The 17,706-nt window shown below is 38.5% G+C and overlaps 1 protein-coding gene across 3 annotated transcripts in view; it reads left to right on the plus strand.

The window, feature by feature from the left end:
• The window catches only part of tdrd7 (tudor domain containing 7), a 124,615-nt gene extending 108,456 nt beyond the window's left edge, over positions 1 to 16,159 (plus strand). For all 3 annotated transcript variants that reach the window (XM_033017847.1, XM_033017848.1, XM_033017849.1), the window contains 6 exons: positions 3,384 to 3,470; positions 7,132 to 7,266; positions 8,140 to 8,250; positions 8,341 to 8,834; positions 11,896 to 12,056; positions 15,623 to 16,159. In XM_033017847.1, the coding sequence (XP_032873738.1) occupies positions 3,384 to 3,470; positions 7,132 to 7,266; positions 8,140 to 8,250; positions 8,341 to 8,834; positions 11,896 to 12,056; positions 15,623 to 15,843 (1,209 nt within the window). In that variant the 3' untranslated portion in view covers positions 15,844 to 16,159. The remainder of the gene's footprint in view (positions 1 to 3,383; positions 3,471 to 7,131; positions 7,267 to 8,139; positions 8,251 to 8,340; positions 8,835 to 11,895; positions 12,057 to 15,622) is intronic.
• The last annotated feature ends 1,547 nt before the right edge of the window (positions 16,160 to 17,706 follow it).

Below are 17,706 nucleotides of genomic sequence, written 5' to 3' on the forward strand. Positions count from 1 at the left end.
GCATAGCCAGGGAGACAATAAATTTGAAAAATACTTTAAAAATTCTACTGTAAACCCATCTAAACCGGGAGCTTTACCAAACTTCATTGAAATAATTGCTTTCTGTGTTTCTTCCTCCGTGATGGGTTCATCTAACAACAGAGACTCATTATATGGTAAATTTGGTAAGTTCAGTTTCTTTAAATACTCATGCATTATATTGGAATCAGTAGGAAATTCTGATTCGTATAAGGAGGTATAAAATTCCTGAAAGGATTTATTAATTTCGTCATGGTCTACAGTTAGTGTGCCATCCCGTTTACTCTCTTTAGTAATCTGACGTTTGGCCGACGCCGCTTTCAACTGATTAGCGAGTAATTTACCAGATTTTTCGCCATGTATATAAAATTGACTTTTGACGTTTTAAGTAGCTGGTTATCAATCGGTGATACCTGTACTAATAACAAATCATTGAAGTTCAACTCTATTCTTATAGAGCTCTAAACTAGGAGCTTTTGAATAATTTTTATCAATTTCTTTAACCTCGTCAGCCAATGTACATATTTCTTATTTAGTTTGTTATTTTAATCCCGTGGAGTATGAAATAATTTGTCCACGAATATATGACTTAAAAGCATCCCAGACTACACCATTGGATATTTCTTCAGTAGAGTTTGTCAAGAAGTAAAAAGCAATCTGATCTTTCATAAAATTAATAAAATGTAAGTCTTGAAGCAAAGTAGCATTAAATCGTAGATTGTCATCTTGCCTTACATGAGTTTCCTGAAGAAAGATAATCTGAGCATTTAGTCTGTGAAGAACTTTTTTTTTAAATGGTCCTCTTAATGGGATGGTTCAGGCCATTCACATTCCATGAAAGGAAGTTAATAACTTTATCCATATTGCTTGTAAATATCATGTGGGATATAAAGGATTAATTTCTTAAAGCCTAATGGTTCATGATACTGGAAGAAGAAAAATCTAGGGCGGAGCCAGAAGTGACGACATTTCAGACATTTTTGTAGTTCAGATTTTACACAAATGAAGGACACTAAATTAGGAACAAAAGACCCCTCCCACCCCTGTAAAGCCCCAAACTGACCAATAGACAGTCAGTAAACTACCTAATCCCATCCCTGACCCCATCTCTCCTAGCAACCGCACCCGACATAGAAAGGATCATAATTAGCCACTCCCTAGCCATAACACGGTCATTGTTATCATTTGAAAGAGAGAAAAAAATACAGGCTGGCAATGGAGTTAAAGAGCAAATGCTATATATTATTATCCAAGGTCAAGATATGAAAAACAAGAACAGCGTTCTCTTAGTTTGTCTAACGACAGGGGAACACGAATTAACAAAGAAATTCTTAAAAGTTAGTATATATAAAAGAAAAACAACTCGTCCAGTTAAATTCTTAATCAGGGGAACACGGATTAACAAAGAAATTCTTAAAGGTTAGTATATATAAAAGAAAAACAACTCGTCCAGTTAAATTCTTAATCATTACCAAACGATATGTTGTCAAAATAGGAACAGTAAATCTCCAATTATAACTTAATCAGCTATCAATTACTCTCCTTCCTCCTCGTAACTCTCCAAAAAGCTGGAAGCGTCTTGAGGATTGTTTAAAAAATTGAGTATTACCGTTGAAAAGTTGAATACGCAATCTAGCTGGGTATAGTGAGACTGGGCGCAGCTTTTTCTTGAACAAATCAGACATTACATTATGAAAGGACTTTCTTATTTCCAAAAGCTCGTAACTATAATCAGGAACAAACCGAAACTTGCATCCTTCATATTCAACCACGCCCAACCTTTTTGCTGCCTGGAGAATATTCTCCTTGATTTGCAAAAAGTGAAACCGAATAATCAAGTGTCTCGGTTTATTACCAGATTTCTTCCCAATCCTGTGTGCGTTATCCAAAAACGGAAGGTTTTAATTGTGCTCAATGTTGAAAGTTTCCTTTATCATTTTAGAAGCATATTTTATAACGTTATCTCCTTCTTGACCTTCCGGCAAACCAACAATTCGTAAATTTAAACGATGGCTTCTGTTTTCCAGGTCCATATTTTGCTTGTTTTGCTGGAGTACCCGAGTATTTTCATTTATTCTCCGTTCCAGATTTTCAATCTTCAAATCTCTCTCCCGGCCCAGGGTTCGCAAGATATCAATTTGATCCTTTTGTTCACGAAGTTCATCTTGTAACAAAGACAGTTTTCCTTGGACTTCCTTCAATTTAGTCGAAACTCCTTTCACCATTTCTTCCAAACTGCCAAATCTTGGTTTCATTTCATTTTTCAGTTCATTTTTCATTTCATCGTTCATTTTCGATATTGCTTCTATGATACTGGAGTCAGAAGCTGTAGCTGTGGTTGTGACTTTCCCCTGTTCCTTCCTTGGGGAGCCTCCTTTCCTTCTTGTCTCCATCCTTTTCATAATTAAGGCGTGTAAAAGTGTTATCAACACTTTATGAAAAAGTTAGACCGTGTCTTGAAGTCAAATAGTCACAATTAACATTGAAAGAGTGGTAAATGGAAGTTAAAAGTTAAGGGAGCAAACGAATTTGCAACCTTACAGCATGCTGCCACTAGGAGAGTCTCTGAACACAATACATTAAATGTGGCCTCACCAACGTCTTGTATAACTGCAACATGACCTCGCAACTTCTATACTCAATACTCTGATGATTTATTATTATTATTATTTCACACGGTGATGTAAATTACATCGGGATTGATATATACTATATCGTTCTTTCCTATTCCTGTGGGAACTAGTCCTCCATGTACTCCATGACCTCTTGTACTTTGACTATTTTTGTAATTCAGCATCTGCAGTTCCTTGTTTCTCTAGTACCTCTTTCATTTTCTCTTTCATTCGTACACTGAAAAGTCATTTCAGTCATCGTCCGCCCTCATTTTCTTGTACATTAATGTCGCTGTGCTGCAGCATCCAATATTTTATGTACGTTTCTTAGTCAATATATGTAACTGCAGTAGAATTATCTTATTCAAGTTAGGCTAAGCAATCAAATGTTGGCTGGATTATTATTTTGTCTAGTCCTTGTCAATTAAATTGTGCTGGACAAAATCAGACAAATTATATTGATCAATTTCCATTGCCAATTGTTAAGTTGACACTTAGTTTTTTAAAATAGATTATTTGGGTGTAGATGGTATAGATCACAATGGTATATATTATGCTAAGGCTGCCATTTCTATCCAATGGTTAGATTCCGAAAGAAGTTTCATTGCAATGTTTAATTAAAATCAATGTTTAGATTTGCCTAAATTATAAGTTCATAGATATATTTAATTGTATAGTTGCACTGCATGTAATTTGAAACTGGCCATGTTTGAAATAGTTTTCAAAGATCATAAATCCACTCTTTAATTGCAGCAAATCACATCGGAATATTTTGTCTCATTACCTTTTTGTGGTAAGCGCTGTTTAGCACGATGGCGAGGAAAGTGGACACGAGTGGAGGTAAGATTTGTCAGTTGACATTGATATTGATCTTTGATTTTTCTCTTCTGCAGGGAAGAAAATATTTTAGTGGCATGTTCAAAAACTGCCCCCTCCTTCCTGACATTTTGTCTCATGTTCTCTTACAACTCCCAAATGCTGATTATGCCTTTACTTTGTGTCATCATTTAATTCTGAGCAAACAAGCGGTAACAGGCTATTTATCATATGATTTTGTAAACTGACATGAGTACAGTTCCTAGAAAGGCACTCTAAACAGAGTGGAAGTTCTAGTTTCTGGTTACCTCATAGGAAGATATTTTCCACCTGAAAATGAGGATGGCATTGTACATATGCTGTCACGATTATATTGATTGTATTGACCAACATGGGCTGATCAGTTGTGGAACTGTTGTGCACAGGTTGCAGTTTAATTGTCCTCAATTATGGGAACAATTTGAGGAAAGGTGATGTCAATACTGCAGATGCATCAGCATGGGAAAATGACAAAGGAGCAAAGAAATGAACTGATTCATGATACCTGCCCTTCATCATCATTTCTCATCCATCATTATTATATACGTGCATTTTCTCTATTGCGTTGATCTTGCTCTCGCTTCATTTCACAATCACGGACGCTAAATAAAATGGAAAGGGGATTTGGAAGTCAGGGTCAAATGACAAAGCACTGTACAAAACAATGCACATAAACACCAGTCATTACAACCTTGGTGGGTCACATGGACTAAGTGTTACTTATAAAGAATTTACCTTCTCTTTTGAGTAATCTCTGCCTTGCGTAATATTTGATTCAAATCGCAAATCATAGAGGGAGTTGCCATTAACCACATCAGCTAGCAACAAACACATTCCAGAGGCTGAACACTCGTGTGAAAGAACTCCCAAGTATTCAATCTATTCCTCTTGCATTGTCCCCAATCTTTTAAATTATAATAATCCTGAGGAACGCTATCCAGTCCTCCAATGATTTTGTTTGTTTAATGTCTATACCACTCTAATGTAAATAGGGTAATGAACTTTGAGTAGCTGAGGTTAGATAAACAAGGAAGCATCTTTATAACTCCGGACTTTTTTTCAAGCCCATTATACCATATGCCATATAGAGAGAGACTAAGACTATGCACAATGATCCAGTTATAGTCTGAATGTCAATTGGACTCTATCAAGGTCAATTTTTTATTTATACTGTCCTACTAATACAATCCAATAACATGTGCTGGCTTTGGTTATACTTTCACTATATTTATCATGAATCTACGATGATTAAGGCCCCAAATCTTTGATACATTTTTAGTTATATTCAGCATGGGCAGAAATCGCTTTTAAAACATGGGGGGGGGGCAAAATCCCCCCCCCCCCCTACACACACACACACACACACACATGCACACACACACAGACACACACACACACACATCTTACAACTAATCAGCATCTTTTATTGGGAAATTTTAAGGTGCATACTGGATTAAAAGGCCCACCACGCACAGAAAGGGACACAATGCATACAAATATTAGTGATAGCCATGTTTGGAGCAAAACTGATAACTGTGGGGAAATGACTTCCCACACTTGTAAAAGCCGTGTACTCAATTGAAACTTATAATAGAAAAGAATCAGTGTGAAAGCCACCTTGCACTTTCTCTGCTTTTAATGATTTAATTAATTGATTTTATTTCTTACTCATGCCACCGGGTGGCGCCAGCAATGGCTGCCTCGCCAACAGTCTCTCTGTCCTTTGTGTTTTAATTGTATGTGTTAAATGTATGTTTTTAGAGTTCTTTAGCTTGCTTTATGTGGGGGAGTTGGGGGAAACTTTTTCTAATCTCTTACCTCGATGGAGATGCAATTTTTCTCCGTATCGTATCACCGTCCGCACCGCGGCCTAACATCAAGGAGTTAGCGGCCTTTGCTGGAGAACTCCACCACGGTCGCCTGCGGGACTTACCATCACAGAGCTCCAAATGTGGGTGCTTGCGGACTTAACATTGTGGAGCCTGCGTTCTCTGGTCAGAGACCGACTTCGGGGACTCCAAGCCGCAGGAGATTTATCCGCCCCGGCGTGGGAATTTCGACTGCCGGCTGCGGGAGCTTCGATCGCCCAGATTGCGGGAGAATAACGAGGAAGAAAATTTGACTTTTTCCCCTTCCATCACAGTGAGGAATGTGGGGAATCCGCTGTGGTGGATGTTTATATTAACTTTTATGTACTTGTGCGTCTATTCGCTTTTTTTTCGTATGGTAATTCACATATCACTGTACCTTAATTGGTGCATGTGACAATAAAAGACCTTTGAAACCTTTGAATCAATTCTAGTTCTGTCGTAATTAACCCAATTAACACTCTACTGCATTATTAAGGTCAATGTCTCAATATTAGTTTCAATTTTAAAAAGTTAAACTCATCTGCGAATTTTAATTTGGATGGAGTTTGATTGTTAGGGAAGTTGGGTGGATGCATGGGGGGAGGGAGGTGCGTGTCCCCCATGTTTTGAGAGGTGGGGGACAGTCCCCCCCCCCCCCCCATGTTTTGTGTTGAGGCGATCGAGGCTCTTGATGCTGGGCAATGGTAGATCCCGCAGCCGATTTTAAGCTGCGCCGGGCGTAACCTCGGGATGAAATTCCAGATATTTCAAAATCTACCTTCTTTACAGGCCATACAAATAATATTCTGCACTCTAGTTGTTTTCTCTTTTGCACTTCCTGACAAGTATGGTATAATTTATGTGGATAGCATGCAAAACAAACTTGTTTTTTCACTGAAAAAGACAGTGTTCAAGTAACTCAGCATTCAGGTAGCATTTTATTTCCTTTGCACTTTCTTACAAACCTCTATTTAAATCAAAGATTGACACAAAAAGCAGGAGTAATTCGGCGGGACAGGTAGCATCTGGAGAGAAGGAGTGGGTGACGTTTCGGGTCGAGCCCCATCTTCAGACTTGAAATCAACCTTGTTTTTTTTTGTGGCTGAAAACTCTCAGTTTCTGCAGTTTTGCTCCAAACATTGCTATCACTAATATTGTTATGCATTGTGTCCCATTATGTGGGTGGTAGGCCTTTTAATCCAGTATGCACCTTATAATTACCCAATAAAAGATGCTGATTAGTTGTACGGTACTTGCTCCATACTTGAAGAAAAAGGTGGATTTAAATTTGTTAACCTTCCCTTAGAAGCTCCTTAGTGCAAGTTTGTAAGTAGTCAATTGTCAGTTCTTGGTTCTGAATTCTTGGGTGTCAAAAAGAACTGCCAGGTTGGGAAATCCATGAGTTTCTCCGTTGTTAAGAAAAGTAAAGTGGAAAGTCAGTAATGCTAACAGAGTGGGAAGCGCTCTGAACAGAATTTGGCAGCAAAAGAGCCTGAGGGAATTAAGGGCCTACTACAGTTTGTGTTCTATGGAATTGTACCCAGTCAAAAGTCAGGGTGGGGGGGAGGGGATTCGAAGTTGGAAGAAGTACTTAATCATGCTGCTCTCATCTTGGCATTTCAAAAAACTCCTGGTCAAATAATGTGGTTTAAAATAACCAGCATAAGTCAACTTTTGAACTATATTATATTTCAATAATGTTGATTGGTCACCTGGATACTGCAAGTAATATTTTTCTCATTTTACATAACCTTTCTTTGCTCAGATTGTGTTAATTTAAGTACCTTGTATTTAAGATTACCAATGTACATGGCACACGAGTTGTGGATATTATATTTTTGGACACTGGAATAGTTGCATCTGTTGCTGTAACGGAGCTAAGAGAAATTCCGCCTCCATTTCTGCACGACTCTGTTTCCATACCACCTCAGGTAATGATTTTCGGAAATATTTTTGCTATATTATAGTGTATGTACAGAATAGATGTTAATGGTCACCATGAGCTGCCTCTTAACCTTCATTTAAATTCCAATAGATTTATCCCCACTGTTCACTGCTATAATGTCCAAAGGATCAAAGCTGCTTGCTTCAATCATTCCTTGTGGCAGGTTGTTGCATGGTTCTAACCACTCTGACTAGGAACTTTAGTAAAAAATAATTGTCTCCAATTCTGGTTCCACTTGGAATGGAGCCATTTCCCTCATCTATAGTTGTCTCCAATTCTGGTTCCACTTGGAATGGAGCCATTTCCCTCATCTATAGTTGTCTCCAATTCTGGTTCCACTTGGAATGGAGCCATTTCCCTCATCTCCCCCCCAACTCCAAAATCCTGTTAGTGTTTTTTTAATAGATATAACTCGACAGTTCTGTTTTCATTTGGGGGGGGGGGGGGTTTGCACCAAAAAATGTATTTGTATAAAATGGAGAGCTGAGTTGTATGCATTAATCTAAGATGGTGTAACTAAGTTGCTTGTTAGCAAGATTGCTTGCTGCTGTGCAGATATGTCTGTGGTACTGCATCCTGAAGTTTAGTTTGAATCTCATGTCATCTTGTTTATCATGTGTCACTACTTTTAATGCTTTGTATATCTGCTGTATCAAGTCACTGTAACCCATTTATGTCCTTGTAAAATGTTATTGGTGGTTATCTTAATCTTGCTGGCAAAATCTACAATCCACACTCGCTTTATTGAAATTTATTTGCCATTTATATTGATGCTTAAAGTTAGCGTCTTTACACATACTGTCTCAATAGAAAGGAGAGTTCATATTTTAGAATTTGACTGTCAGTTGTTTTATCTTAGGCTATTAAGTGCTGCTTGGCAGATCTCACGTTTAACATTGGCATGTGGACACCTGATGCAGTATTGTGGCTTAGAGACACCGTGTTAAATTGCTCTGACTGCAGTATTAAGGTAAATGTGAATAAATTGTCTTTCCCTTTGAAATCTGATTGCAAGTCTTGAAGTTATGGTTGTAATTATTTGAAATTTGTCTTATTTCAGATTGTGAAAGTTGATGATACCAAAGGACTAGTTCATATTTACTTGTTTACTTCGAAAAATTTCCCCAATCCTGAACGTAGTATTAATCATAAAATAACAAATGCAGATCTGTGGAAGCACCGGAAGGATGTTTATCTGGGCGTCGAACGAAGTTCTACTGGCTTTCCAAGCAATAAAGGTGATGCAAACATTGCATCAGAGTTTGAAACTAAAACCTCAGTGAAGGACTTTGGTATTGCACCAATCAAAATGGTTGCCCCACACGTTATACACAATGCCCTTCCATCTCCATTCGTCTTGCCACAGCCTGGGGAGCACATGGATGTCTTCATTTCTGTAGCTTGTCATCCAGGCCACTTTGTTTTCCAGCCTTGGCAGGAACTGTACAAGTTAGAGGTTCTCATGGAAGAAATGATACTGTTTTACTCCAGTACCGAATGGCAGTGTATATCAGTCGAAAAGAACAAAATATTTGTGGCTCAGCTGGATAACAAGTAAGTCTTTAAGGTTATTTCTTTCAAGCCAAACATTTACCAAAGTTAGTGTTGTAAGGAAAAATGCAGATGTTGTATAACACTTCCCAGTTGTTCACTGATGCGGCATTTATAGTTTAAGGCATCCTTTTGTTGGGTACTATTATCAGAAAAAGAAAGAAAACTATCTTTTTGAGGGGTGGCAGCTGATTAATGAACTATCATTAAACTCTTGTCGCATTTGCAAATATGCGCAAAATAAGATAAATTTTCATTAAAAAATGAAAAGGCAATTGTGAACCATTCACCATACATTTGTCATTTTTTTGGGGGCACAGAACATCGAACAGCATCATATTACATTTACATTCACGTGTTAGTGTCCATTTTTCTTCAATAAAGTTTGGTGTTTATGCACATTAGGAGATGGGATTACTTTAACAGGGAACTGAGTGAAGGAAGCTGCAGTTGTGATTTAAGTTGCTTACCAAAGAATCATAGGGGGTTACTTTTTTATGAATTCTCATTTAGCATGTGAAGAAATAAGGTTGATCTATTAACAAATACTATAATAGAGTTTGCATCTCCGTTGTGCCTTAGACTATTTTTCTACAATGAATTAAAGGTAAATGATTACTTTTATCCTTAATGAAATTCCTTCCAAAAATGTAAATAATAAACAATTGAGGCCAATGAACTGATCTCTGGATCCACCACTGGTTACATCCCTCAATGCTGCAAAGAACCAATTTTTTCCAACTTTGTTTTCTATGTGACATCCATGTTTCAATCCATGCGAAATATGCTTCCATCAATTCAGGACTTCCTGGAACAACTGCAGAAAAGAGGAGCAGCCAGAAGTCATGGTGCACAATGCCACGAATGACATGGGTAGGAATAGGGATGCGGTCCACCAGAGTGAACATTGGATGTTGGGCATAAGGTTAAAAAAGCAGGATATTAACGATAGTAATCACCAGATTACTCCCAGTGCTATGTGCCACATAGGGTAGAAATCAGAAGATAGGACATCTGAATGCATGGCTGAGGAGTTGGTGCAGGGGAGCAGGGATTCAGATATCTTCTTCGGCTGTTTCGACCTGAACTGGAAGGGGACCGATATCCTGGTGAGCGAGTTTGCAAGTGCTTCTTAGGAGGGATACAACTAGATTGACCGAGGGATCCTATGCAGGGTTGGCAGCTTACTGATCCAGGGTACAAATTCTACCAGTGAGATAGAGGTGGAGGTAAAAGAAGAGGAGAACTCGCAATATTAATTGAGGAGAGAATCATAGCAGTGGTCTCAGATGACATTACTGAAGGATTGTCCAATGAGACTATGTGGGTAGGGCTGAGAAATAAGAAAGGGAATTGTTGGGATTGTACTCTTGTCCCCAAGTAGTCAAAGGGAATTAGAAGAACTGGGAGATTGCAGACTAATAAAGTTGTCACAGTCAGGGATTTTAACTTTGCCAATATAGACTGAGACCATCATAGTGGCACTGGGGTGGAATTTGTCAAAACAAAGAGTCAAACAGGCCTTTTGGCCCAACTTGCCTACATGAGTCCCACCTGCCTGCGATTGGCCCATTCCTTCTAAACCTATCCTGTCCATGTACCTGTCCAAATGTCCTTTAAACGTTGTGATAGTGCCTGATCAAGTACCTCTTCTGGCAGCTCATTCCATATACCCATCACCATTTGTGTTTTTTAAAGTCCTCTCCCCCCCCGTTTCCTATTAAAATATCTTCCCCGTCAGCTTAAGCCGATGTCCTCTGGTTCTTGATTTCCCATACACTGGGTAAAGGACTGTGCATTTACCCAGTGTGTTCAGGAAAGTTTACTTGGGCAATATATATAAGGCCCTACAAGGGTGAGAGCAAAGCTTGAACTACTCTTGGGGAATTTGGCTGGGCAAGTGACTGAAGTGTCAGTGGTGAGGACTTTACCACTGTGCTATTAGCATGAAAATACATAGAAAGGGGTTGTCTTGAGGACCATGTTACAATTAAGGAGTTGCTGGTTGTCCTAAAACGCGCAAAGGTAGATGTTGCTAGAACTCATGGGCCAGGGGCTAGAGGGAGAGAATTGGGCAGGCCAGGGCTTTATTCCTTGGGTAGGAAGGAACTGTTGGTCGTTGTTGTCCCGCTGAGTTTCTCCAGCAGTTTGTGTCTATCTTGGGTACTGGAGGCTAAGGGGCTGATATTATAGAGGTGTATAAAATCATGAGGGAAATAGGCAGGGTAAATGTCTTTATCCCAGGGTAAGGAATCAAGAACTAGAGGACATTGTTTAAGGTGAGAAGGAGAAGATTTAATAGGAATTTGAAGGGCAACATTTTTGCACACTGGGTCATGTCTATATGGAACTAGTTGCCTGAGGAAGTAGTTGACGCAGGTACTATCAGACCATTTAAAAGACATTTGGACAGATACATGGATAGGAAAGGTTCAGAAGGACATGGGCCAGGCATCTTATCAAATGCCATTTGGAAATCTCAATACATTGCATCTACAGATTCAGTAAATAATTCCCCTCAACAGGGAGTACATTAGTGAGTTTCACCACTAAATTTACATCCCTTGGGGTGAGATTTGTTCTTGGCAGAAAGGTCCTGTAGTACCCAGGATCTTTTCAATTAGCAGCTGGATTTGGCAGACAAGTAGTCAAGTGCATATTTGCCAAGGCAAGCACTATCTTTACATCTGGTCAAACACAGAGATATAAAGCACTATAGATGCTTCCTGCCCTTCTGAATGTTTAGAATATATGGTTTCGTTTCAGATTTCGAGCATTTGCAGTTATTTTTGACTTTCAACAAATATTGGAATGCTTTGTGCCTGTAAAGGAATTCTATTGTAATGCCTGGTCATTACAATTTGGACACCTTGAACTTTTAAAAATGTTCTCAGTTATTTTACAATGTCCTTGTATCACTATTTAGGTGATGGATCACTTATTCGTAGAGGTTTGAGAGCAGTCTTGAATGGTTGGAAAACTTAGGAATGCACTGAGACCGGGAATAATTTATCTTCCATAATAAATTATTTATTTTTACGGTTGTATTTTTTTGTAATTCTAGGTGGTATCGTGTGCTGGTGAAAGGGATTCTTACAAATGGTTTGGTGTCTGTATATCAGTTAGATTACGGCCGGCATGAGCTGGTGAGCTGTAGGAAGGTGCAGGCGCTGGTACCACAATTCCGTCAGTTACCTTTCCAAGCCATTACAGCACAGTTAGCTGGTGAGTTAAGAGTGTAAATGTGACTGTTCTGTGGCGGCTTTATACTGTTGCAAACAAATATACTAAGTTGATCATTATCAATCTTCTAATGGTTTAAATTGTAAAAGAACCGTCACTGGATGTTGTGTGCTGGGAATTAAGTCAGCCATTTGTTTTCATCATTTCTTGAAATGAAATAATTTGCAAAGATAGCTTAATAATTTTTCCTGATTTTATACTAATTTTAGATTAATCCTCATTGTGTTTTAGATGTTCTATTGAATATGAACTTTAATCAATGATCGAAATATAATAAGTTGCATACATGTGTACTGGTGCAATTATAGCGGAAATTATAATTGCAGTAATTGTCTGAAACTGTAATTATAATCCATAGTGCACCAAGCTTTCCTGGACAAATTTACATTTTGCTGATGATTTGATGACTTTAGTTCAGTCACATCATTTGAACACTAAAATTATGATTCACTATAAGGTGGGCTAGTCTTGCAATTGATTCTAGGTCTTACTGCTCTTGTCATTTGATTTTTCTTTTTAACTGGTACTAGACCAAGATGGACCCGTTGGGTCCCGTTCCCCAACGTGGGGGAAGGTGTGCGGCGTCACAGGGGAGGGCTGATCCCCGAACACAATATTCCACCACTCACCCATAGCTCCCAACTGCGCAGGCGCGGCTCATTTCTCCTCATCCCCCGGCACTCCCTCGAGCTGTAAGAAGTTGCAGGCGCTGGTACCACAATTCCGTCAGTTACCTTCCCAAGCCATTACAGCACAGTTAGCTGGTGAGTTAAGAGTGTAAATGGGACTGTTGTTCTGTGGCTGCTTTATACTGCGCCAGGGCCTGGAACTCGACCTGGTACTCGGCGCGGCCCTGACGTGGTTGCAGCGGCAGGTTTTCTTTCAGCCCTAGGCTCGGCTCTCACTCCAGCTCGAGCACCAGGCTCTCCTCCAGCCAGGGCTCACGTGGGGCTCCACCCTCGCCACCAGGTGTCGAGTGCCGGCAGCCGCAGCCACTTGGGTGCGCTGGAGTGCCTCTCCCTACCAGAGTGTCCCGTCCTGCCTTGCGAGTCCATTGTGACGTCACTGGGGGGGGGGGTCTGTTTTTTAATACTTTAAATGATTAAGTGCGCAAATATAGGTGGGAATGCGACGGGAAGATGTTTATGACCTCAACGTGAAAAATGTGCGTTGAATGTGTTAAAATGGGAAGACTGTGGCCTAGCGTTTGGAAGAAAATAGGAAAGTAGAAATTGCCACACACACATACACACAGATAGCCACAAACAAGACGAAGAGTCTTAGTAATAATAATATAGATGGATAAAGATTATAATGTGCAACTGCCAAATTTAGTATTTGAAAAAGGCTGAGTGAGAAGTTTGATGTTTTCCCAAATAATTCTTCAACAGTAAATTAAACTAGTTTATAAAGTTAAACTTGCAGATAACTGGAAAATAACCGTTTGGATTTCTGTTGTTCAGAATTGCGTTCTCAATCATAGAAAGATTCATGTAACTTGTGCAGTGGCCGCTTAGCTCATTGTAATTGTGCTAGCTCTTTGAAAGATCTATTCAATTATTTTCATTTATTCATTATTCACTGCATGAGTTTCCTTTCTGAGATATTTCTATTACCTTTTGAAAACTAAGATTGTGTTTGCTTGTTTCGTTGTCTCTGTACTGTACATTGCACAATGACAATTAAAGTTGAATCTGAATCTGAATCTTGTTGACCTTTTCAACAGTGTCACATTGACGACAGTAGCTTGCCATATGTGTTAAAGGACGTCTCATCAACTTCCCTCTCCTCCTACCTTTACCATCCAACAATACTTAGTTAAATTAGTGGCTAGACTGCCATTATTGCCCATCCTTAATTGCTTTTGAGATGGTTGTGGTGGGCAACCTTGAACAGTAGTAGTCCTCGTAGTGATGGTACCATGTTGTTGGAGATGGAGATTGAGGATCTGTGATTCTGTTTGTAGTTTGTTTGGCTGTTTGTTTGTTTTTTTGCACAAAGTCCGCGAGCATTGCCACTTTTCATTTCACTGCACATCTCGTATGTGTATGTGACGAATAAACTTGACTTGACTTGACTTGACTTGAGGACTTTAGCTCAATGACAATGAAGAACCACTTATATTACAGGATCATATGTGACTTGGCCAAGAACTTGTGGAAGATGGTCGTCTGTGCACCTGCTTGTTGGTGTCTTTGTCAATATATATTGTAGGTTTGGGATATGCTGTTTGAGTAGGCTGTTTAAGATCTGTGCAGTGCATTTTGTAGATGGTACACTGTATTAGTAGTGGAGGGAATAAATGTTTGGGGTTGTTGCCTAGGTCTGCTTTGTCTTGGATTTGATTGAGCTTCATGAAAGTTTCACTCATCCTAGCATGGGGACAATCCTGACTTACGCATTATTGATGATAGAAAAGCTTTGCCTTGTCACGAGGTATGTCACTTGCTACAGCATAGCCTGCCCCTGACCTGTTCTTGCAACCATATTTATGCAGCTTCTCCATTAAATCTCTGGCCAATAGATGCTGACCCACTTTCCCTCCTGGCACCCACAACCCAACCAGGCTATTGATAGTGAGGTCTTAGCAATGGTAATGTCAAGGGTAGATAGTTAGATTCTCTCCTGTTGGAGATGATCATTATCAGGGACTTCTGTGGCATTGATGTTATTTTTCACTACTTAATTAGCTATGGAGCTGTAAATAAAATTGAACATTGCATAAGCATCACCTCCCATCTACTGACCAAATGGAAAGAAAATCATTAATAATGCTGCTGAAAATAGTTGCCTTAAGTATGCATTGATTAACCTCCAACAACCATTATCCTGGTCCAGATGGTGGTAAGACCACCCTTTTAACTTAAGCAAAAACATTCCACCTTGAACAAACATATTCATTTTGTCTTGCAAGATACTAACTTAAATATCTGGTAGTTCTGGTCTCTCTTTGTGGCTGGGTTCCTTATTCCAGTTCTACATCCAGTGAAATCCTTGAAGTAATTTGTAAAATATGGTGCACAGAATGAACATACAGTTACAGAGCCTTTAAAAGTCATTAATAATGGCCAAATGTTCGTTATTTTGTGTAAAACAGGGAATTTCATTGACTGGCCAAAAATCAATTAACTTTACGAACATAGGAGATGGGGGTATCTTTGCCAATACAATCCTTTTGAGATGGAGAATTTCATAGATTTATAAGCCTTTGCATAAGGGAACCTTTCATCTCTGAAATCGGGATAATAGGGGATTGCCAATTTAGAACTCTGTTTTGAGATCACTTCATTCTTGTAAACTCTAGTGAGCATAGGTTAGTTTTCCTTAATGCTTATGATGGGTAAATTCCTTATTCCACTATGTTGACTCCAATGCAAGTATACTAACAGTTAACCTCTACAACGTACTCCTGATTTAACTTCCGAAAACTGGAGAGAATTTGGAATTACTAACTTAATTTCTTAGTATTTTGTTGTTTCTTTGGAAAGGTTAAGCTTTTCAGAAATAAATTCAACTGAATGCTTGTCATTTTTACATTAATTTTGCAGGTGTGAAATGTGAACAATGGTCAGAGGAAGCATCGATTGTTTTCCGTAACCATGTTGAGAGGAAGCCTCTAGTGGCCCAAATACAAACTGTTCAGGGCAGTGCAAATCCCTGGGATCGAAAAGTTGTGACTTACTTGGTGGACACATCCCTTCCAGATACAGATGTTTGGATACATGATCTGCTGACGGAATATCTTGCAGAGCTGTCAAAAGCTGCATAATCATTGTTTACCGTAACATTTTCAAAGTAACTTTAATTTCTGACCATTAGCAATAACTGATTTGAGAGCACAACACAATCTAGTTTGCTGTTATTTACAAGGTTTCAAAATATCTTGAATGGTATGATGGTGATGCTATAAGATTTGAAAGCCTCCTGCTTTTTCTGTAAAAAAATATATAACAATGATTTGTTTGTTCACTTACAATGTTTGGATTACTGAAGAAATGTGTTCATTGAAAATGTGCTATTGGTTTGCCACCAGCCATGTATTTGAAGTGAAGGGTTGTGGAGGAATAATAAACTAATTAATCATTCGTCTGGTTATTTATTTCCTTGTGCAGGGTTTAACAGGAAAACTGCCATTTGCGTTCTATAAACTGATTCGCAGCACCAAAATTTGATTTTTTAAATAAGATATTAAAACAGGACTTGAATCTTCTAAAAACAAAATTCCAAAGAGAAGACTGCTTTTCCATTCTTTAAGGATTGGCTCTTTGGTGTTATCTTTCATTGAAATGAAACTCTGATGGCTCCCTATCTTGGTAAATTCAACTATTTCCATTTAATTTGGGCAATTTGCAGAATAAGACTTGCATTATATAACTGCTTTCACACCTTCAGAATGTATCCTCATGTTTTGTAGTCAACAAAGTTATTTTGTAGGTACACAAAAATGCTGGAGTAACTCAGCGGGTGCAGCAGCATCTATGGAGCGAAGGAAATAGGTAACGTTTCGGGCCGAAACCCTTCTTCAGTACTTTTGTAGTCACTTTATAATGTGGACAATTTGCCCGGGCACCCACAAACAGCCTTGTGGTAATGACCAAGAAATTGTTTTGGTGCTTTAGGAATATATATTGAATGGAACTTTGGAATAATCCACCTGGTTTACCTTGTAAATCTTAATCATTAGGCATTTAGTTCTCAAACTAGAGGTTTATTTCACTCCAATGGAATTGCAATTCCCGAGTCTTTCCAACCAAAGCGTAATGATCTTTTGCTATCAAACTATATCTCTGGACTACAGAGCTGCCTATTATAACTTGCAGATAATGCACAGAACATTTCATTGCAGCAGTGAGGATCCTGGAAATTAATGATCAGTGAACCAGGTAATAGGAAATAACAAATCCTTTGCAGCAACATGTCTTTTTTAAATTCAGATTAGACATACGGCATAGAAACAGGTCCTTTGGCCCACCCAGTTTGCGCTGACCCACAAACAAGTTCTATATGACACACAAGGGACAATAGCATATTCATCGATTACTCCATGGAGTAGAATGTAAAAAATAGGTTGCCTAACTAACAAGATGTCAATTTTTCGAATGGAAAACATCCTCATGTCATATGCTGAATCTTCCAAGTTATGCATGGGTTAAGCATCACATTAAAAAATGGCAGCATTGAAAAGCTGATTATTATTTTCAAGTATGAAATTAAATCATAAACTTGATTATATCAGACAACCTCGCATTTTTGAAAACTAAAACTAATGTTTACATGTTTCAAACACCCAGTCAGTTTTGTTTTAAACTTAATTTTAATCAAATTTGCTCCAAAGGATAAATAATTTAATGAAAAAAAATTCCCCGTTACCACAATGTCTAAAGGTCACCATGGAGAAAAGCAGCAGATACTGAAATACTTAGCTGTCAGGCAACTGTGGAAAGCACCGAGAATATATTTTAAATATGTAACCTACCTAATCATGGAATGATGCTGCAAATTATAAAAATGTTAAAATTGGGAAAGGTTGAATATAGGAACATTCTGTAATATATAATCTTCAAATATAATTCATAAAACCCATGAACTGAATGATTTTAAAAAAATCTGATGTTAATTCTGAAGTTCATTG

This window comes from Amblyraja radiata, chromosome 3 (assembly GCF_010909765.2).
Source record: "Amblyraja radiata isolate CabotCenter1 chromosome 3, sAmbRad1.1.pri, whole genome shotgun sequence".
NCBI classification, from domain to species: Eukaryota; Metazoa; Chordata; class Chondrichthyes; order Rajiformes; family Rajidae; genus Amblyraja; species Amblyraja radiata.